The sequence below is a fragment of the Astatotilapia calliptera genome, chromosome 5 (genome assembly GCF_900246225.1).
Source record: "Astatotilapia calliptera chromosome 5, fAstCal1.2, whole genome shotgun sequence".
NCBI lineage: Eukaryota > Metazoa > Chordata > Actinopteri > Cichliformes > Cichlidae > Astatotilapia > Astatotilapia calliptera.
The window spans coordinates 34,533,372-34,557,353 of NC_039306.1; the positions used below are offsets into that span (position 1 = coordinate 34,533,372).

At 41.8% G+C, this 23,982-nt stretch overlaps 1 protein-coding gene across 9 annotated transcripts in view; it reads right to left on the reverse strand.

The window, feature by feature from the left end:
* Positions 1-23,982, reverse strand: part of iqsec1b (IQ motif and Sec7 domain ArfGEF 1b) — a 248,642-nt gene that overhangs the window by 45,536 nt on the left and 179,124 nt on the right. Inside the window, exon 1 of one of the 9 annotated variants that reach the window (XM_026169055.1) lies at positions 16,756-17,212. The exons of 7 other annotated variants lie outside the window; for them this stretch is intronic. In XM_026169055.1, coding sequence (XP_026024840.1) covers positions 16,756-16,802 — 47 coding nt within the window. In that variant the 5' untranslated portion in view covers positions 16,803-17,212. Of the gene's footprint in view, positions 1-878; positions 2,327-16,755; positions 17,213-23,982 lie in introns of those variants that run through there. One more of the 9 variants, XM_026169051.1, reaches the window with a different exon arrangement.

A 23,982-nucleotide genomic window follows, 5' to 3' on the forward strand; every position in this document is an offset into this window, starting at 1 on the left:
CAGCAGCAGGATGTTGGAGGAAGTGTTGGAATAAGCCTCATCCCATTCTAAGTCACAGCTTACATGACCTATAGGATGTGCTGCTAATGTCTTGGCACCAGATAGATAGAGGAATCTTCGAGGCCTGGACTCTAGAAGACCTGTGATCGGTTAGAGGTAATTTGGCTGCATGCAAAGACTGACAGCATATTAGCTACTTAGGTGGTCAGGATGCTTTGGCACATTGGTAACCTTTTGTGATTTGACCAATTTTAAATGCTTTCATTTAAGAACTTTGACTATTTGTGGATTGGAATGAAGTGGTATTTAAAAAGCCATATTACCTTTTTCACATGCATTTATGAATCCACGCACTTGAGCAATTTATCTACCTTGTATTACACTCATGGCAAATTTTGAATTACCAGATAACGTAACAACTTAACTGTGGAAACTCACAGAGAAACACACAGAGATGTGCCTTTACCTACCAGGAGGTTTGAACCAGCTGCCTTCTAGCTGTGAGATAATGCTACTTTTTGGATAATAACCCAAAGTATCTGAATTGAAAATACCTCCAAATCATTACTAAAGTTAAGTACTACCATTAGTACTGACTTTGAGCTCTACTTGGTTTCTATGTTTAGCTGAAACCCATTACTACAACACCACCACCACCATCAACAACAATAACACAGCAGCGTGGCATTAAGCCAATGGTCTAAATTTAGCTAAAACTGTGAGGTGATAAGCACTGCTGAAGCTGACAAAACTGGCTGAAAGGTGGTGATGAAGCACGCAGTCCTGCATCTGACAGACGATGGAAGTCAATTAAACAGACTAACAGAGAGAAGCGTTCTTTTTTTAAATGAAGGAGCTTCTAAGAGTGTACGACTCACTGTTTCGACAATGAACTGCAGCTGGCATGGAACGGCATTAATATCCTGAGCTCGTTTCTCTGTCCACTTGCTGAAAGTTTGCCAGGGGTCATGTCCTCTTCCAAGACTGGCACTCACAGGCTTGTGGCCACTACTGTTTATACAGCGAGGCCACGAGAAACTGACATAAGGAGAGAGTGGAGACTACTTACTGTGCTCCTATCACTGGGCCTATAGGATTACTAGTAATGGGATTTCCCACTAATGGCTCCTCCTGACAGGTGGTGTCCCAGTTTAGATCACATCACCTAGGTTTAAATATTTCTCTTCCATGTGCTGCCAAAAAAACCTGCCTTAGCTGTTTACACCAGCGTGTTCCCTGCAGCGAGAATAAAAATAACTACTAGTAGCTTCAAATAATTCATTCTGCAAACAAGTGACACCGACATGACAGCACCTTGAAGAAAGCCAGATTACTGAATCAAATCATGTTTTTAGTTTGCTGTTTCTAAAAGATGGAACTCAAGACAGCAAAAACAGAAAGACAGGGCAAACGGGTGGATTTGGAGTACATATACCTACCTATGTAGGCTAATACAATGCTAGGATTTTAGTCAGAAAACCTGAAGCATGGATGAGTTTAACCCCACAGCAGGTCAAATTATTTCCACTAAAATGCTCCAAAAGCCACAAACAGCATTACACAAGAGAGAGGTCGAGTTCAGAGAGGTATTAGCTGAGCTAACAAAAACCTAGCAGGATCCCATCTGACACTCAACGGAGACCGAATATAATAATGCACAAATTCGAGCCTGAACAAGTTTAAGAATAACCCCTATGAGATTTCTGTGGGGAATGATGCAGTCAGCCTCACGGCAGCTATTTCAACTTCCACACTAGCTTCATTTCTCAGTCTTAGAAGTTGCTGTTCAGTTAGGGGAAAAACTGTATGTGCTCTCATATTAGCTTTAACAACACTAACTGAATTCCACCAGTCAGAAGCACAGACTGTATAAAAAGATATGGAATAAGCTCTGGGTCAGAAACATTGATTTGATTTTACATGTCCATCTAATGTATATCAGAATATCTGTTTTAAAGAGACACTCAGGAGTTGCTTTTAGCACCTTTCTCTTGAGCAAATGTACTTTTTCTGTTTCCACCATTTCTAGTGGGACAGAGTTGTAGCAGGCAGCCCTGAGATTTCCTCGACAATGTTATGCTTTCCTCACGTGTCTCTTCTCCAGACAAAGTTAACTAAGATACAGCTTGTCTGGCTGGTTGTGTCTCAGGCAGGGAAGGGAAGGAAAACAAAGGGGAGACGGAGAAAGACAACAATAGCTAGAGGCTACGTCATAATGTAATGGCGCTAATGAGGATAAAGGAGCTTGTTATCGTTTCTCCATAAGCCTCTGAAAGCAGGACAGCCTGTGACATCACAGGCATCAGCGGCAGCGCTTCAAATGTTGCAGAGCAAACCAGAGGAAGAGCACGAAGAAAGCCAGAGAGATCTTTCAGCCTTTTAAATCTAGCTGGAAAAGGCTGATAATTTTAAAAAAGTGCAATTTTTAAAAAGTACATTTTTTTAGTATATGGTAAGACTTTCCAGTTTGAATCCAGTTTAAGTTTCTATGTGCAAGAAAGAGGCTCCTATTTATGTGTTTTATGTATAAAATAAATAATGTAGCTCTGACTTCAGATAGAAGAGATTCTTGGATGTTCCTTGTCCTATTTGGCAGTTTGAAGAAAAATTCAGAGCCAGTGCCTGATCTGGGACCACAAGATGGTAGTGAGACCTGCTATGGTCTGTGGTTCAGAGATGGTGGAACTACCAAAAAATCATGAGGTTGAGCTGGAGGTGGCAGAGCTGAAGAGGTTAAGATGTTCAGGTTTTCAATCAGAATGACCAAGAGTACATCACAGGGACAGCTCAGGTTGAGCAGTTTGGAGGAGGAATGATTGAAATGGTCTGGACATGTGCAGAGCAGGGATAGTGGATATATTGGACAAAGGATGTTGAAGACGGAACTGCCAGGCAGGAGGAAAAGAGGAAGACCACAGAGGGGGTTCTTGCATGTAGTGACATGCAGAGAGTTGATGTTATGAAGGAGGATGTTGGGGTTGTTGTGAATGGAGCCAGATGATCCCCTGTGGTGACCCCTGAAGGGAGCAGGTGAAAAAAGTAGAAACAAAAGTAGAAGAAGAAAGGAGGAAGAAGAAACCTGATCTGAAACCACTCCACCAAGTCTTGACTATCTAAGTACTGCATAATTTTAGAGCAGCATATTCACTTTGCTAAAACAGCAGTTCTTAGAAACAAGAACAGATTATATCAGGATGATAGGTGGTGACGTAATTATGAAGCTCTCTGGCTAGTTGGCTAGCTGCTTCTTAGATCATTCACAGGTTGAGCCAACAACACACTGTCCCCTCTTCACTCACATTTTCAGCTTCACTTACAGTTTATAAATCTCAACTAATGTGCGGACACAGAGTGATCTCAGAAACACGAGAGAGAGTGGAGTAGAAGTAAAGTCAGTGCCATACAGAAGAAGATCAAGGAAAAGTTTTAGGCGTGACATCCTTGAGACAGCTCAGACGGGGTTTGTAATTAGAGCTGGGCAGATGTAGGAGTTACATAACAGAGGTACAGCCTCGAGAAATAGTTGATGTAACAGAGCGTTTTAAATGATCAAGACTGGTTTCTCTGAAGCTCCGGGTTCACACTATGGTAACAGTGCTTCAGAACATAGTAGCACAGTGTAGTCCACTGAAGCGTACACTGTAAGTACTTTTGTGTGGTTTTCAATTAATATTTTCACACCGGGCAAACAATCCAGAGCAAAAGAAGCTGCAATTTCATCCTGATGAAGGCTGAGGTAGAAGAACTTTTACCATTTTCTGCCATCCATCTATTGTTAAGGTGAAAGGCAGGGGCCACCCCGGACAGGTCACCAATCTTTCACGAGGCTCCGATACACTCAGAGATCAATATAATAAACACTCTCTGACTCTGAATGTGTATGATAATCAACTATAACCACAGTAAATGTAAAATGTTTGTAGATTCAAAGGTTTTTGTGGAGAAATTCATATATGACTAACCTAAGAAAGGAATTTTATTGGACGCTAACTTACTGCTTGTGCATCATTGGTGTTTTAGAAATCAGCTTCTAAAGATAACAGAGCAAAAGAACCCAGCAGCTCATTTTTGGCCCCCAAGCAGCAATTTAATTTGGCTGTGCAAGTGATGGACTAAATGACTAATAAATATGGATGATCAACAGAATCAACACACCAGGCCTTTTAATTTATTTAAGCATCCATTTTTCTTCTTGCTAATACTTTATCACACTTTGCATAAGAATTTAGTTTGTTTCCGCACATTTTGTATCCACGTAATGTGATGTGTGCACACAATTTGGTGAGCCAAATGACACGAGTACACTGTTCTTCCTGGAAACCCTGGATCTTGGCACACGTGGGTGTGCTACTGTGACACCAGAATGCTTAAATACATTTTTAAAATCCAAAATATGTCTTTGAATAATGTTGCCACAAGCTTGCTTTGATAAAGAGAACCGAAACACAAAGATTTCATGTCATAATTGCCCGAGCTTCACGCCCTGAGCAGTTATCAAGCCTCTGCTTTGAGCTGCATTCACACACACACACACACACACTGAACACTGTCCAGACGTGTCTCATAGCAACAATATGAGAAATGGCTTGCTCCACCTCTTAAACTACAGCCATGCCTTTACTAGAATTAATAAAAAAATAAAGACATTTCACTGTGTTTCCCTCTGGATCCTTTGGTGGTCGAGCTGAGCTAACATGTACCACGGTCCCCTGTTGATTTTGTTTCCCTCTGTTGGCTGTGTTGCTAACTGAGCAGTAGAGGGCGTCATTATTCCAGTCATTCCAAAGAGCACTTTGACATTAAGAGCCAACAGTGTGATTAAAACTAGGTGAAAAAGCAGCATTCATTTGGCACATCAGAGTCTCCCATCGTCCAAAACGAACACCTGACTCTGCTCGCGTCACCCATGTCTTTCTCCTCGGGCTCAGGACATACTGGACGACGTAAACCTCGGGCCTTTGCCAGAAATTATAATTGGGGTGAGAGGACCTGCTTTCACATGAGGCAGAAATAGATTTTTCTTTTACTTTTTGTGTCACTCACTTTAAACAAAGCTTTGTCTCCTGTTAGAGTGAAGTCCCTCTTTCTTCTCCCACCAATTAGAGGCGAGCACGCTGAGCGAGGGGGAGGAGAGAGGACGGGCCATCTCCATCGGCCTGCTTACCACTCAGGGGAGCTCATTAGAGGCGCCCGCAGCCCAGCGGCTTGGTGTTGTGCTGGCACTACTTCTGACACCACATCAGCACTGTCGGCTTCAACGCCACGAAGAGAAACGAGTCGGCGTAAGAAAGCAAGACACCGTCTCCTGACAGCCTGTCACAACATTAAGGTGTCCAGATGTAACACGCTACTAAAGACAGCGCTCACAGCATGTCTGCTTTCTCACAGCGGCCTCCTGGAACCACAAATTGAATTGTGACTTTTACTTTTTGTGGTACAATGAATAAAGCAGCTCAAGCTGATAACGGCTGCACAAATCTAAGCAGACACTTCACACAGACCAGGTTGATGTTATCACTTTGATAGAAATGATAAGTCACTTCCTCAGAAAAGCACCTCTGTACAGGAAACAGAATCTGAGGAGAATCCTCGAAAATGAAACCAGGCCTTGCCCCACAGCCTGCGATATCAGGACGTACGCCGTCTGCAGAAAGGCAGCGAGGGCCTGGGTTGTGCTGCGTCAGGGCTTCTGTCGGAGCATTTAAACATCCGTCCACGCACATGTGAGCAAGCAGCAGGCTCTGCGCAGGATCCGGGATTCCCTCTAACACACAGCGGACCTGCTTCAAGCCACGAGGAGGCGGCTGCTTTGTTTTGGTACCAGGACCGGCTGGCATTGTGTGCACTGAAATACGGTGCGCAGAAAGGCACGCTACGGTGCCTGCTGGATGGGGTCCATTGAGTCACCACGGCAACAGACGGCAGATGTTTGTGTGTTCTGGCAGAGCTGGAATTAATGAGTGTTTACCGTCAGGCAGCTGAGTGCCACCTCATGGCCCGACGCCATGCATCACTTTAAAGATAAATCTGATGTAGTACGAGAGTTCAATAAGAAGCGTACTGTTGCTGGATTTGTGAGAGAAACGTCTTCAATATAACAGTTTGGATGCTAACAAACCATAAATGCAGGTGTACTGCTACTGACTGTAGGGAGGGGTTTTCATCAGATGATCTGATCATTTAAAAGCAGAGCCAGAGTGGGACAATGGCAGAATCATTCTTTGGAAAGAGTCTCCAAGTCTTTCTATAAGATATGAGAAGACTAGAAGCCAATCCCCCCCTACCAATCCCCCCCTTACCAATCCCCACTTCCCCAAATATTTCAGGCCTCTTTTTTTCTCTTCATCCTGAACTGAAAGGAGCATCTCAGTTTCATGCTCTCTCTCTCTCTCTCTCTCTCTCTCATACCCATTTACACGCACAGACACGCAAATCACAATCTGTCTGTGTAGAAGAAAAGAACTCTCACACTATGCAGCTTATCTGGGATTTTTTTGGGTGCGCTGCCTATGCCCCTCTCGCATGACTTATAAATTAATCAGTGTGTTCATGCGGCAATTTTTAATGCTGCTGCATAGAAGCAGTGCTTGAGTGTTCCTTGCATATTAGCGACCACAACAGACGTGCACTGTGTCCATTCCAACTGGTCCGTGTCTGAGCAAGCGTGTTCTGACACACTAGGGTATGCTAAAGACACGCAAGCCACGTGAACCTTAGGGATCAGTGGATTGCCCAGTGGGCTAAGACGACATATTCTTATGGCAGGTTTTCATGAAATGCAGTTTAATCTGATGCTATCTGCTTCTTTTCATTATGAAGAAGGCATTCTTTAGCATTGCTGCCTTGACGTTGGTTATTGAGAGATTTTAGTCCTGAGATCAAGTCTGCTATCGAACATGTGCCGTGCATGTGTGCATTCATTCCATAAATTTAAACATTTAAAAGATTTGCCCATATACAAAAAAACCTCTGTGGGGAGATTAAAGCACTCAAATCTACTCTGACAGAGTAGATTCAGGACAAGATCTTGGTTTGGGGTAAAATATGTCTCATCACAATAGCGATCCTGCATGCAGAAAAAAGGTGAGCTGGGAGTGACAGATATGTCTCACTAATAGCATAAACTGGTGCATCATTCACTGCTGCTAAAGGATACCTTGTGCAAAACAGACATGCCAGTGACTTTCACTTAATTGATGCCCCTTGAAGACATCCATGGATTGCATCATAAACAGCATCAACCAAGCAAGTGACTAATTGATGATCGCTGTGGCTGCTGTGACTCTGTGACGAGTCAGAGCAGGCTGTTTGAAAGACGAGTCTGTGGAGGATACACGGACAAATTTATCGTTTTAAAGGAAATATGTTTCTGCTTCTTTATTATTTTGAATGACACACCTTGGAAAGTTCACGGGCAACAGGATTCTGATACATTGGCCTAATCCAGGGATGTCAAACATAAGGCCCAGGAGCCAGAGTCAGCCCCAGTCAATGTGGCTCATTGGATGGCTTTGAAAAATGTGAAGTAGGACATAAATTCTGGACTTTTCACTCTATTTTTTTTACAAGTTTTATAGCTTTTCCTAGTGACAAAGATGTCCCCCATGGCCATTCATACTGCACCAAATTGTGTAATTACAGAGTTCTTAATTTTACACATTTACTTCTAACAATTTAAGCCCAAAGAGGGGTGCTGACAGAGCAGAGCATTTTTTTTATCATGTAGAAAAACTGAGACTCAATGTTGAAACTTCACTTCTTTTTCTCATATCAAGCTATCTCTAACCCTAACCAAATAAGATCAAAGTGGGCTGTACGTGGCCTGCAATGTAAAATGACTTTGACATTGTCTTAAGTTAGAAACAAATCAAGGTATGTAAGTGTTTAAAAAAACCGCTTTGACCCATGTTTCAGGTTTAAACAGGTCAGCAAATGGGCTACTGAATCATGTGCAAATGTATTAAAGCTAAACTTGTAAGACTAAAGACTTGGACAGGAATTTCCTTTGAGCTTTAGTGTTCACCTGCCACGATCAGTTTGGCGGCCATTTATATTTAACAAGTATGCAGGATGCACCATAACAGCTGAACACATTTCACACAGCACACACACACAGCTACAGCTGAGCGGCAATCAAACAGCCCGGCAAAAACCCACTACCTTTAGGTCCTGGCTGCTTTGCGCAGCCAGATATTAAATAATGTGTGGCATGCTTCTGCACTGTCACTACAAAGCATCCTTCCAAAGTGCTGTCTCTGGTGAAAAATGATGATTCAGCGACATCTGTGACGAGGTTTTAGTCAAAGAGTGAAAACAAACCTTTGAAAAAAGAACAAATAGAAATAGAATACAACAAAAAGTCCACAAATTGTTTGCATGGACTTCCTTCAAAGACAACTCGTATTGATGCAGCATGAGAGCTCATTTCTGCAAGAGAGCTCTTGTCACCGTGACTTGATAGAGGCGATCGGATGAAAGCTGCCGGCGTGAAGCACAAGCAGAACAATATGATTGTTAGAGACTCTTTGAAGAATTGTTGTTTTCAAAAATGAGAGTGGTTAAGTCACGAAAAGGAAACAATATCACAGAAAGTGGTGGAAAATGCCAACGACAGCCATTATGTCTCTGATGTCCATTTTCATTTGAGCTGTGTGGATAATCTGCTATGAATTTCTAATGGGCCCGGGCTCTCCTGTGTCATCAAATACTTTATCTGTACAATCCATCAAAGGGACACCTCTGCGGGTCGAAATGGAGACTAGGAAGAAACCATAAAAGGCTGCACATAAACACGCAACCGCACACTTATGAAAACATTACTGACCTCCGGTGTAATTATATCTCCACCTGCATCCCTCGGCTCTTCAATCAAAAATGACAAACTGCCGGCAAGCAGGCCCATTTTCCTAGTCTCTAATAAAAGTCTCCAGACCACACCCACTCCCACAGAGTGACATTAAAAGCTAATCAGATATTAAAAGGCTTTTCATTAGGGTCCAGAAGAAGACAGACTGGTGTGTTGGGACCACTAACTGAGCAGCAGGGCTTCCCAGTAATTACCACTGGTCCACCACCTGCACCCTCCCTCCCCAGTCACACTACCATCTCATCCTGCTGCTCATAAAACATGCTTCCACACAGCTGTGCACATCTACTAGCCATAGACCCTATCTGAGACAATGGACCCCTGGAAACGTCACATTGAGGACGCGAGGGCCGTTTGCAGTCAGTTTGAATCTCTGCGTGGTGGTTTCACAGCTGTTTTCATGTTTTGTTAATTTGTGATTTTTTTTGTGCGTTTCTGTGGAAATGTTGTACTTGTTTATAGCCCTTACTCTGTGCTTTTATTATTTTGTGTAGCATTGCTGGAAAACTCATTGTGCAATAAACTTGGTCATATACTCTGGAGAGTGTATGACTACATTCAAACAGTGCACACACAAATACAGGATTTATTTTATTATCTGAAATCTCGTTAAAAACATTAGTGAACCATCACCACTCCCAAGGAAACTTTGTCTTTAATGCACGGGTTTCACTAATCTAATTTTACTTGTAGACTTGTTTTGTAGATAGTGTTGTCACGACTGCCGCGGCAGCCATGTGAAGTCGAAGGGAAAAGGACCCAATCGCAGGCACTGACGATGCAATGAGTGAGCTTTATTGACATGAGGTAATAATACAGACAGAGCCAAGATGGGACAGACGGAAGCTAAGAACAAACCTAAACTGGGACAATCTAACCAACAAATCTAAAACCATAACTCACAGGAAAACATAAAGAGTGGAACACAGGATGACACGTGGAGGTAACGCAGACGGACCAGTAACAAGCAGAAGAAAACACGGGGCTTATATACACACAGGAGCAATCAGGGAATGGGAGACAGGAGGGAAACACAACTGGGAGAAATCAGAGCTGACGAGACAAGAGGAAGCAAAACCAGGCACACTACACACAGGACAGGGACTATCAAAGTAAAACAGGAGGTACAACAGGCACGCACAGACACGAGACATAAGACATGGCAACAGGAAGGAAACACAGAGACACAGAACAAAAGGAGCTCAAAATACAAAACAGAAACCAAACCTAAGAACAAGAAAATCTTAACATGAATTAACTTTAAACATAAGATAATAATCCAAACCAAAACCACAGGTCCACAGGCTCAGGACAAGTGTAGGAACATTTCAGGCATTTCTAAGTGATAATGATTTCAGCTGTAATCACCTTTCAACATTTTCTTTTTTCTTTTTCTGGCTTGATTTTAAATGAGCCAAAAACGCGAGAGCATAATTTGCAGTCATTTGGGGTTGCAGCACTGCAGAAAATGTGCTTATCTTTGTTGCAAGAGGTTTGGCACAAAAGGCCCGAACAGTTTTCTGCATCACACTCCACTGAAGAGAAATGTCATGCAAAATAAATTAATTAATTAAAAAAAAATGAAGGATGTCCTTGAGCAAATTCTGACATTGTGGACAGTTTGTCCTTGGGGGACAGTTACCAACACGGGCTGCTCGAGTTTACTCTTGTGACGACGTTCAGAACATACGCAATATATATTTACTTCTCCATAGCAGTGCATTCACTGACTGTCATATGGACAGAACTGTAAAGCGTCTGTCGCCAAGTCCAGCTTCACTTCTTTACTGTTGGGCCTGCTGTACAAAGCAAGCATGGCCCGCTACACTGATGATTAGTGATGTCTGGATGAGCAGCAGGCGATAAGGCAAAGACTCTCCCACCCCCTTCCACTCCCCCACCCCCAGAATCCCCCCACCCCCCGCCCCTCAATCTCCTCCGCATTAATTATGACATTGGTAATAAAGGAAAGTGTTTAACGGGCAGGAATTGCAAATGAGTGGGAATTGATTGGGCCTTCTCTCATACTAATTGATTGCAGACTTCAACCAGAAATAATAAAAGCAGATGAAGAGGAGGAGATGAGGGAAAGAGAATGAAAGCTGGGTGGGGTGAGTTAGGGGATGGGGGGTTTATTTAAAGGGCGGGTGGCCAGCAGGAGGTGGAAGTAGGAGGAGAAAGGGTAAACACAATTGATGCAGCAGCTTACAAATAAGGAAAGTGTGTCTCTAATTACTGTTATTATTCTATTGTAAAAGTGCATTTCTCAGATTTGCACAATTAATCAGTGCGATGCAAAACACATGGGGTGACAACATGCAGTCCAAACATATAATAAAACACTCAGTTCCTGCAGCCTTTGCAAATGCACCACACCATTAACAACATGCATTTCCTCAAGCAGTAATAGCACTAATGTCCATCCTCTGTCGACACACTGCCGCTCCTGGCATATGCTACACAACAGTGAAAACAAAAACCCCGAGCTGCCAGTGAACGATACTCTCCCATAATACAAGCCGAAGGGTGTGGGCACGAAGCAGGAGGTGTTCCAGGAACCATTAGCCCCCTATTGATTAGCTACGTAACATTATAAACTATGCTGCAGTCATATTAACTAAGCTGTTCATGAAGTGAATAGCCGAGAGCTTAACCTCTCTCTTTTATTCATTCATAGCTTTGCTCCTTTGTTTTCATGAGATGAAAACTGAAACAAAAAGCTAAATCGCACATTCCAGGTGAAGATGAATTCAGACTTTTTAAACGAGAGAGTAATATTCGAAATTCTGTTTAATAAGCTGCTTAAGTTTCCTTCTCAAAACCTTCTACTTGACTACCCAGAGGTTTGGGGCGATAACTCGACTCAAACAATTGCAAATGCATAATATGTGACTAGCCTGATGTTAGCAGGGTGTTCACACTGGTAAATGCTGGTGAGTGCCACTTCCAGCTGGAACCTAGCAATCCTTTCTGAGTTTACAAAGATGGAGGCGGAGCCCTTCCTGAGGATAATGGCCTGGCTCACACCATACTGGGAAAAGCACTTTGGAAGGGAAAGGTCCTGGTGAATATGGTTAGCATTCAATAGTTTAGATTTTAATTGGTTATGGGATACTATGAGAGCACTGCCGAGCTTCTAATCCATCAGAGGGCCGTGACCAAGTGGCACATTGCTGTTACCAGAGTCGGAGTGAATTTAGGCTTCACGGGGCAGCTAGGGCCGGGTCGGGAGTACCTCTCCTGGACCACTGACAGCTCAGGGTCATAGTCTAGCTGACGGAGGTAGAGCGATCCAAGCTTTGGCCATTAATGTTTGATGAGCTTGGCCTCACTGGCATGTATAAAAGATGGAGGAGGACCCCAGGTGGCTGTGGCGTCCCCCTCCCCCCAAGAGCAACTATCCGATCATTATTGACCGGGCCATCGGCCACCGCTAGTAGCACCTGATAGTGATTAAAAAAGGGCCTCAGAGCACAGCAGTTTCCTGAGCTACAGTGACACGCCATTATTTTTGAGAGATTTATTCTTGATTATGGCAATTTAAATCCATCATACTTTCATCCAAGCATGTACTGAGATCATTAGAAAGAGATCTTGTCTAACTGAAATATTATGGTTTATCTCCTCACCTGCTGTGTATATGCAGACATGGTGAAAAGAAGGTTTCAAATGAAACATTAACATTATTCCCTCTTTTCTCCCGTTTTTCCTACAGAACTGTAAGCTAAACATTCAGATGCTCTCTGTTTCAGTAGGGGCAGGAACATGTGACATCTACCAACAGAATGTGTCCATGTTTAACCTCCATAGTCATTTAACTGGCACTCACTCATGTAAATGAAGTAGACTCATTTTATAACGCGTTTTCATGTACATTACAGTAACTGTACAATCTGAATACACATACAATGTTCCTGAGAAAAACGTTTTCACTTGATCTTTATTATTAATCATTTAAACATATTTAAGTAAACGATGAAATGAATGCTACACGTGTATATATCATCATAAATAAAATATTGTGTAAAGTATATCAAAAAGGGTTCAAATTTTTTATTTCACTGCAAACCTCTGGAAATACTTTTCAAAAGAATAAAGGAAAGTTTGAGCTCTTGAAGTACTTATTGTATTATAATATGGTTTTTTGCTCAGATTTCTCACCAGTGAAACTGATTTCTAAACTTTATTAAACAGGAAAATGATGATATTTTGGGTTAGCCTATACCTCACCAGCTGGAGCGTTTAACCACTTCTTGTTTTATATAGACTAGGCATAGGAGTAAAGGTGAGGGGGAACTAGAGCTAATGTTGAGTTAGCACTGCCTTAGGCTGGTTCATTTAAAATAAATGAACTACACAAACTATGAAATATTTAAAAGGTAAATTAGTACTGGCTTGCCATTTTTTGCCTCTGATAATGTCTTGGGCTGAGCCCTGTAGCTCACTTTATCAATCAGGATCCAGGTGAACACATTTGGATTAAATATGATAAAAATTTTAAACACACGAGAGAGAAAAAACATTAAACAAACACAGAGTCCAAACAGGAGTCCAGGAAAGAAGACCTGGATCAAATTACAGGCGGCAATAAGACACTGTGGTGTTAAATTATTTATAACACAATATTGGCATGCAGTCCAACAACAAGCAGCTTATTAAGGGACAAATGTGCACTTGTGCATTATCCTGACGTTCGACTTCTTCAAAAGTAACGACAGAAACAGCTAAACACAACACTGTGTCTAGTTGCAGAGATTTAGATTATAGCTATAGAGTTTCTGTGTCGTAAGTGTGGCATCGGTCGTCAGTGACACCACAGTGAGTCAAACAAGCCTAATCAGGATGAAAAGAATTCCTTCCACATTAACGACAAAAAGTGTGAAATTGCTGAGGAATGGCAGAAGTACAGTGACACAGTAATGCAGACACACGTCAGTTATACCGACTGACATCCCAGCACACACAAAGCACAAGAACATAAAATGCAGTTTTATCATCATGTGACATTATTCTAGGCTGCAGACCAGCAAACATCTATTAACATCTGCATTTCCTTAAACAATCCGTTCAGCAGACACCAGTGAATTAGACCCACACTCACCATACGCCTCCTCCTAGGTGCTCTGTCTGTCTCTCGGTTGTGTTAAAAGCTCGTCTGCCTCCCGCCTGCCTGCCTCAGGTGTTCGACGGCAGAAAGCTCCTGAGATACTGCAGCTGCTCTTCACCAGTGACAGGGCAGAGGGAGTTTCTGTCAGACAGTGAATGGCCAACAGCTCACTGACTCCGCTCCGTACTCTTTACACAAGGCCCTCTACACCACCACTCCCCGCTTAAGGCAGAAATGACTTTACCATTAAAGTGCAGCCTTTATGGAGGACCAGGTGGGTATCGATTCACAACACAGGCGCACATCTGCTTGTAGACAACTCTCAACTGCCGTGTTTACACGCATGCCAGGAAGCTGCAGAGCTACAGTAATTGTCCAGACAGCTGAGGGTTTGTTGTCCAGTTCAGGAGGGAAACCGTATTTCCTCTCGTCGGGGAGACTAGGAGCACAGGAAGCAGACACACAGACACGTACTCCACTGTAGGTCACCTCAAACAGGCTGCAGCTCCAGTCTGAGTCCCCAAGTTAAATAAATAATGTCTGCACTCCTAGCAGATCAGGTTTGCTAGCTTCTACTATTTCACTGGCAAACCTTTTTAAATGGGCTGCATGAACACAGTCTTTGAACTAAACACGGTCTGCTAAGAGTTCAAACAAAGATTGGGACAGCCTCTGCTGTGCAGCCAGGCTCTTTACAGGGAATTTATTACAAAAGCAGGTTAAAATTCCCTACAGAGAGTGAATACCTGGGGGGACCACTCTCACACTCACAGATGGGGTTGGTATGCAGACAGACATTCAGGAGAAGAATCAGAGAAACAGGGTGAGGACCTGCATGTGAGCACGTGGAGTTATTGAGCTATGACTTCTGTCCTCAGGAATGTTCTGCAGACATGCTGCTCTACCATCAGCTCAGAGAGAGGAGGGCTACAAAAGGTCACTCTGCCAGAGACAGCAATAACACTGCAAAAGGTTTTAATTATGCAAAACAACCCAAGAACGCCAAAAAATCCTGTGTCAACTACTTGTAATTTTCACATATTTATTGAACTGAAAGTCCACCTCATCATTCCCTGTACAGAGATTTTGTGGATGTGGGTAAAAGAAGACGAAGCACCACGACAATGCTGGAAAGCAGAAAACGTTGATCTTCTTAAATGTTGTGCTAGAATTTTCTTCTGCTGCCACTGTTACTATCAAAAAAGTGGCAAAAAAAAGACTCTAGCGTAAATATAGACCAGGCTAATTAAAGTCAGCTATTTAAAAACACCACACATTTGCCTCCAGATCATGTGTGCATGTGTGAGTAAATGTGTGGTCAATTTTAGCAGAGCAGACAGAAGGGACTCCAAGCCAAGAGGAAAAAGCATGTAACTGTGGCATTCATGAGAAATCGGCACGGACGGAAAATGTCTGATGGCCAAGTTACACAAGGCTGTTTGCGTGCGCAGAACCAGACAGAGATCAGAAATTCAATATAACGCCTGGACTTGCTGAGAATCCCAGGAGGAACATTTGTGTTGTGGCCGGCAGACCCAAGGAGACTGGAATTACAGGCCGTAGCAGTTTATGAATGGTGATTGTCTACTGCTGAGTCAGGCTGCTCTAGCCACAGTGGCCACTAATTTTAGCCTTGCTGTGGTGAAACCACTGCGAGGAACCATTAATGCTTCAGCCCATCCCCTGCAGCATCTTCAGTATGTTTAATACGACAACACAGATGGCGGGCACTGCATGGAACGAAGCATAGTAAGTCTTCTTCCAGTCATCTCCAAAGAAACAACAGTTTTTCTAAGCTACTGCTGAAACACTTTGCCCATTAAGTCATCAAATTATACGACTAATTTAATAATCAATACTTTCAGTAAGTGGTTCCTGATAGGGGTCATTATGGGTCCAGTTGGTTCAGAGGAATCGAGACCTGACCTGATTGTACCTGTGTCGTACTGGGACCATATTCTACATTAACTGCTCTAGTCTAATAAAGTTGGGTAGGGTTTCATTTTCTTGACACAGATCTAATTATCTTTGTATTAGAGTTGGGTCTTGCAGAGCTTGGATCACCCCTTTGGACACATCTCAGATTAAGAAGTCCAAAACTCGGCGTAACTGAAAGACCTCTAGTTTTAAATCCCAGACAGCACTGGAGGGTCACAGCGTGGATAATATAATTCTGTTTATTTGGGAAGATGAACATGATTAAAAAAATCATAGCTGTTAAGAAACTGGTAGATACTCAATCACAAAAGGTCACAGGGACCACTCACATGCTCAGCAGCCATTTTTCAAAGAAAAGTATTTACTGGATCAACACTAAGCTAATTAAACGAGTACTTTCAATCTGAAGTACCATACATTTGGATGTTTAGGCTCTTGTATAAAAATGACTTGTTTCAAGATGGATGTTTTCACTATTCTGTAACATTTGATGGACTAAATGTTGAAAACAAAGGATTTAAATGATTTAAAACAGAGAAAAAACAACAAGAAATCAACTAAACAACTTTTGATCTTAAATCATCTGATGATTTATTGCATACCACAGCTTTGTTTGTTTGTTTTAAAACTTGTGGTAAACCATACAGTCTCACAGTGCAGCCTAACTCATCTTGCAATAATCTATTTAAAAAAAGAAAAGGCTAACTTACCACCCCTGATCTACAGGTGTCCAATTTTATTAAAACGCGTTACCCCGGGGAAGGAACCAGCATGAGCCCGAATGCTTTCCCAGCCACACACCAACACCACACTTTTGAGCTCTGGAGTAAGAGGATCCCCCTACCTTATCGTGCGCACTGAAATGCAGTATTTCCACATTAGATTCCACATGCCCCTGACATCGTCAGGACAGATTTGGCTTGTTTAAGTTCTTGAGTGAGAGACCCAAATGTTTTTAGGCAACTCAGAGCTGGGAAAAGCCTGCCTCAGGAGAAGCAGCATCCACCCATGCCACTCCTTCTCTCTCTCCTCACTTGACCACAAAACATGTACTAGTCTTTGCTCGCTCCTGAGAAAAAATGACTAATTCTCCATCCTGTAGGCTGGGTGTTTTCAGTCACTGCTCCTTTCTGAGTTCCTCTTTTTTCATTTCTTTATTCTACATTTGCAAAAGTAGACACAAGCTGTTCTTGTCTGAGGAGAGCAGAGCAGAGACTTATCCAGCATTACCAAGTAAGGCCAGCTTCTAAGTGGACCAGACAGGGAGGAAAATCCCTTCTTGCTTTAGTGTGTAACACTAGTGAGTGTTCACATTCCACTAGCTGGCTGCAGCCCCTTTCCTCAGTAGCTTATCTTTTACTGCTGCCACGCCATTCCTCCTCTAAATCATCCCACTGGCTGAGTACGGGATGTGCAAAGGTTCAGGTATTGTTTTCTCCTGTGGTGTCAAGTCTCACTGTTTTTCACAAACTCTCAATAGATGGTATCTGACCTAAGGATCGTGAAACATGCTGCAGCTGAATAAGATTATTTTGGTCATGCTACAGTGGGTGTGATGCGTCAGCTATCTTTAAACAGCAGTAAGAGGAAAATAAAACATCCAAGTCAACATGCTGAGTCAGTGAATGTAAAGAAAAAGTAAAAAACTCTTTGATGTCTGGTGTTTATCATCTGTCTCATGAGAGACAACGCACCCAGTGTGTAACGCGTGAGGGTTTACGGTTCAGTTAAGCAACTGAGTTAACTGGACCAAGTATTTACTCTCCTATTTTTATATTTTTAATAGCTGATTTTCTGTAAAGACTGTTGCTTTGGGTGCAGTCTGGGATTAGGTTGCAGCTTTTTAAGCATCACTTCTTAAACTGCCATGTCTGGCAGTAATCTTGTTCATGCTTCAAGAGCATTTAAAAAGCAAGATAAGGACAGGCTAGATGGAGCGAATGAAAAATGTCATGTAATGGTGCTATTAAATAAGAAGTAGAAAAACACTGCCTTTATGGAGTTTATGCCACTAATTCATATTTGCCAGTGTTAATGCATTCACACACTCTTCTACTGTAATGATACTAATGCATAAATATCACCAGGTCTGAGGTCTAAGATCTTTCTTCTGTAGAAAAGTCAGCAGCTTTTCCACACATGACACTGACACCTTCAATTGCAATCAGAGTAAGACTTGCGTGTCTGGAAGGGGCTTTAGCTGCGAACAGCTGTGCAGTCTGAAAATCCTTCTACAAAGAATGACAGAAAGGAGGAGAGGTGCTCCGTGTTCCAGCAAAGGAAACTTGAACTTTGAATGCAGGGTAACTCGTGATGCAGACAAAGACTTGAAAGAAGCTCAACTGAACTCATGGGGAGAGTTACAAAAAACTAGCCTCCATCAGTACGTGTTTAAATGTTGACACCGGTTATTAGCGCTTTCTCCCAAAGCTCATCTTTCTACGACTGATTACTTGGAATTTATTTTTTATTTTGGCACTGAGTGAGGACTGTAGATGTTGCCCTCAGTGCATACTGCAGTCTCCATTTGAATGGATCTTTTTCACACAGTAAGCTGGCATTCATGCATGTTGTTTTTATCCTGGACTTGAAAACATAAAACCACCCTTGGACATTAATCATCATTACCACCTGTTTGTTTATCAGAATATAATGGATTAAAAATCATTTTATTTTAAATATCAGTATTTAAAAACACATCTATAATCTATCCTTTGTTACAGGTACAAACTTTTGAAATGTTTTGGAAAGTTAAATAAGATACCTTGGTTTCTTATGTTTGTATATACAGTGTATTTGAGTTCGATTCATATATTATAAGGTAAAGAACTGATTAGAATTTACTTTTTGTAGGTAGCATCTACACTAGAGTATTATAGTGTAGTGACCTAAATAACCATAACAGCTAGGCATATCAACGGCTCCAAACAAGCTTCAGCTGCATGTAAACGATATGCTGACACATAGTAAAGGAAATCCTTACAGTGACCATCTGAGACCTTTGCCTTTGTTATTTTAGATGTTTAAGAATAACCAAGTATTTCCATTGCCTGCTGGTCTCTGTGTCTTCCTATATGAGCAGCTGCCAAACATTTCTCTGTCTATCTTTGACCTCCACTCTCATGGCTGGGTCAGCTACTAAGAGTTAGAATGAATGCTGATACTAATGCTTCAGTATAAAAACGTCAGTGTGAATTATCTGCTTGATAAAGACTCACAATATTTTCACAATATTTCAATTCAATGAAGAAACAAGAGCAGAAACAGATGAAAAATGGCAGATATAATTAATATGTAATGCAAGCTAATCAACAAAAGGGAGAATCAGTGGCCACAGGCACCAGAGCTGTGAACCACAGTGACGGCAGCTCCAGGCTCGCACTGCCACACTCTGTACACATTCACACAGCAGATTGATTTGACAGGGGCTTCGTACTTTGATGTTTCCATTTCATGCCATGGAGAAAATCACAGAAAGAGTGACTGATATCAAACTGACCGCTACGAGCCATATCTGCTACTGGGTGGTGCAGTCTGGGCGAACAAGCTGCTAGTGTATCAGCTACAAAATGTTCACTCGCAGGCCAGACAACACCAGAATGTCCACACTGTAATTTCTTTAACAAAGTTGCATGGTCAGTCAGTACAGACTGGCTGAGGAACACTTACAGACCCCCTTTGAATAAGCAGAGGATCATTGGATGTAATATTATGTAACCTGTAATTACACGGCAGTAATTTGGTGCACATGGCTCGACTAACTCATTAATCTTGAATGATATTTACATGTTGGGGTGGAATATACAGTATACTGCCATCCAATGAAAGGTCTTGCTTTTTTCAGCAAGATCATGTCAAACCACATTCTGCATTTATTCCACCAACATGGTTCACTAAAACATCTGGGTGCTAAACTGGCCTGTCTGAAACGAAACATGACAAATGAGGCGTTGAACTGCCGAGCAGCCGAAATCTTGTATCAAACAAACGTGTTTTGCTTTTAAAATGACAGCAATTGGTCACTTTTTGCTGATTGTGATTAAAAAAGGTGGTCCAACACATTAGGAAACACATTTCTGAAAAGTGTGGCTGGCATCAAATTAAAATGAGCATATATTTTAACACACTAACATTAATGCAACTTTAAGTTATATTGACTCTCTTTCTAATGTAACCTATATTATATAGTGAGTGTTAAACAGTTTGCTTATTTTTTTGTACATCTAAATAAAAAACAAATAAAAAAACACTTCAATCACTTGGGTGAGTAGGTAAGAATCTGAAAAGCATCTGGAGATTTATCAGGATTCATCGGTGTCTGCGAGGACTTTGGGCAAACTCCACAGGGATCTGTCTTAGAAGGACCACAGACCTGCCTGATGCCTTTAGGATGGCTTTTGATGTCATGCATTTAGTGAAACCCTCTCAATCCAGGCCACAGTGAATGTGCAATATTAAAAAGCCACTGCTCTGCCTGCTAACTTCAGATAGAAACACTGTAATCTGATGAATCCTTTAGGAAAAAGCCAAAGTCTCAATCTTTGTACGGGCGAATTGAGATCCATAAATGAGCCACTTATACGAACAATTATTCTGTTAGGGCTTGGCAGCTGTACATGTTGGGGCTCAGGTCACATCGACATGAGGAAAAATGGATGAGGAAGTCAAGTCAGTGTGAATGATGAAAGAGGTGGGGGGAGGCTGTGTGTGTGTGTGTGTGTGTGTGTGTGTGTGTGTGTGTGTGTGTGTGTGTGTGCGTGCGTGCGTGTGTGTGTGTGTGTGTGTTGGGGGGGGGCTTCAGCGCTGATGAACTGCCATGTTTGGACAATATTTAAATGTATTTCTCAGTACGGCACAATCACAGGTTTCTGGTCCCATCAACCCAACACCCGTTATTGTGGTCAGTCCATAGCTATTAAAACACAGATAAATCCATTAGCAGACACTGGGCAAGAGTTGAAATATTATCAGTAAGGTCACCGATCTACTGGAATCACAGGCAAAACACAGAGGCTGAAACACAGAAACCTGAAATCAGAAGTTTAATTTAAAGGCTCCTTAAGGCTCTATTTCACTTTCTGATGTGCATTTTTCAGATTAAAGAGATGCATTGAATTTTCTACACATAAGTGAAAACTCTGAGGAACAGCAAACAGACAGATACAGCATATTGCTGATTGTTCCATTTTAACAGACTGAACAGTGTTCTTTGTATACAACCTCTTATTGACCCAAGCAAAGAACTGCAACTCATTACTGTCTGGCTCCCAAAGCGGAGCTCAGAAGCCTACAGCAAATGAAGATTTTCCATTTACACCACACTCCAAAACAACACTGCTGTTGAGTTTGGCTCATCCTCAAGCATAATGAAATGTGTCTCCACCAGGCAAACACTGACTTGTACTTCAATGGAAAACAGAGTATTAAGTCATGTTATCAGGAGGGGGTTATGCTATTTTTTGTGGACTCTAAAATAATTATAGATATAAAGATGGCCTTGGGGTGTGTGACAGTTCATCCTTTTAGATGATCAACTCCACATCACATATTCCCCTTTTTTCTTTTCACTTGACCCAACCCGCAGGGCAGTCTTTCTCATTACTTTTACAAAATGAAATAAAACACAAGCACAACACACAACAAACAAACAACAAAATTAGCTTTGAAGCAAACATGTCAGTGATTTTGGCTGTATTATCACACAGTGTAAAATTCATTTCATTTCTTGCATTAAAAAGCATCCTGCTGGTGTAATAGATCATTAGTAACCATACTAAAAGCCAACAGATAGGTTTTTGACAGAAAAGTCATCATCATTAATTTTGTATTAGCTTAAACATACACATCTTTGACATGCTGTAAGTATTTTGGGGTAAATAGCAACCCTCTCACAGAATGGTAAATGGTAAATGGCCTGTATTTATATAGCGCTTTTCTATTCCCTAAGGACCCCAAAGCGCTTTACATATCCAGTCATCCACCCATTCACACACTGGTGATGGTAAGCTACATTGTAGCCACAGCCACCCTGGGGCGCACTGACAGAGGCGAGGCTGCCGGACACTGGCGCCACCAGGCCCTCTGACCACCACCAGTAGGCAACGGGTGAAGTGTCTTGCCCAAGGACACAACGACCGAGACTGTCCAAGCTGGGGCTCGAACCGGCAACCTTCCGATTACAAGGCGAACTCCCAACTCTTGAGCCAGAAGATAACACTGTAACCAGTATGCTTTGGACCAATGATTAAAACAAGTTGTTAATGTTAATATGTTATCGGCAAGGTCTCATATTGTGCTGATTTATACGAACATAATGGAAACACATTACGTGTTCAGGTTCCCAAACGAAAGTTGAAAAACACAAACAGCTACAGGTAGAGCTGGGCGATAGAACGATAACGATATGTATCGCGATATAACTTTTACTCGATAGAGAAATTAAGCTATCGCGATAGACCTCGCCGCTCTTGTCCTCTTTAAAAAAAAAAAAAAAAAAAAAAAAAAAGGTCAGCCGATCCAAATTCAGTAGCGCAGAGCCGAACCAATCACAGCCGCAGCGTCACGTCGCGTGACTTGTTACGTACAGCACAAGTGCCAAGCCGCACGTGTGTTTGTTTGGGAAGCAGCCAGCGGGTAATGGAGCCAGCGCGTAATGGAGGAAATGAGTGTGCCGACTAGAAAAATCAACCGAGCGTGACCGAAGAGAAAACAGATGATGGTTCCAATGCCGGAGAGATTGTCGAACGGAAGAGCCATAGAAGTTCCGTAGTGTGAAGGTATTTCGGCTATTTCAAGTCTGACAAAAAACAGAGTAGCGTGCACTGTAAATTGTGCCGAAAGCAAGTCTGGAAATACAATAAACTGGTGCATGCGTCACACTGTGCGCCACGTTATTGTTTCGGTGAAATGAATTTCTACAATACTGTTAATTCTACTCTCTGCAGTGTTTAAATGCTTACATATACACACAGTTACTGTCCCTCCACACATACGACTCGGTTCTGCTTCTATGCCCCAGCTTTGTTTACTTTTTCCCACCGAGGCTTCTAGACTTCTGATTGGCCAACATTTCTGCACGGTTAGGAATCTAGCGCCACCTGCTGCTTTGGCATGTTCATAGCAGCGTTTTCCTTCATTTCTGCCTTTATGTGTGGACGGGATTATTTTTTAAAACGAAAACGGAAAATCTCCGTTTTCAAAAATACCCGTGTACGTGTGGACGTAGCCTCAGTCTCTGACTGGAAGCGCTAATTAGTCATTCGGCTTTTGTCAGACTAAAGTAACTGTTAAAACTGTTTGAAAAGCTCAGCTATACAACAAGGAGAGATTGAGAATTTCCTTTTAGTTCTCAGTTTATTGGATATTGACAAAAGTTAGTCAGTTTTGTCTGTTCTTCTGTAAAACAAACTAAGATTTATTTTTAGAATTAATACTTTGTTTCTAAGTGGAATTGACAATTTAGTCTGTTTTGTTTGTTCTATTTTGAAACTTAAACGCTTTAGCGGCTGCCTTTTGTGTAGTTTGCAATATTTGCCTTTATTTATCTGAAAAAGTCTCATGTTCCTTAAGTACATCTACCCTGTTGAACTTATTATGAGAAATAAATATTTAAATAAAAACAAGCTGCTGATTATTTCACATTTTACTTGTGAGCAACGGCACATTTAAATCTTACAAATATAGTTATTTGGCTTATATCGTGATAGATATCGTTATCGCCTGAAATGAAAAAAACATATCGTGATATGAAAAAATCGCCCAGCTCTAGCTACAGGACAGGGTTAGGGGTTTAGCTATTTAGCTAATGTGTGTAAACTGCGACATAGGGCCCTGGAACATGGATAAACAAAACACCACCAACAACAAACTTTTCCGAAGAGCTTGAGTTTGTATTGTATTGGAGCTGACAAGCACACGGCAGGTTTTATGTCTATACTTGAAACTGTCAGAAGCAGTTATAAGAAGTGTGTTTCAATGATGATGTTGCTAATAAAAAAAAAACAACTCTCTCTCTCTACACGCAGATGTTTTACGGTATATATTTATTTGTAGCAAGTAGGTTATAGCAAGT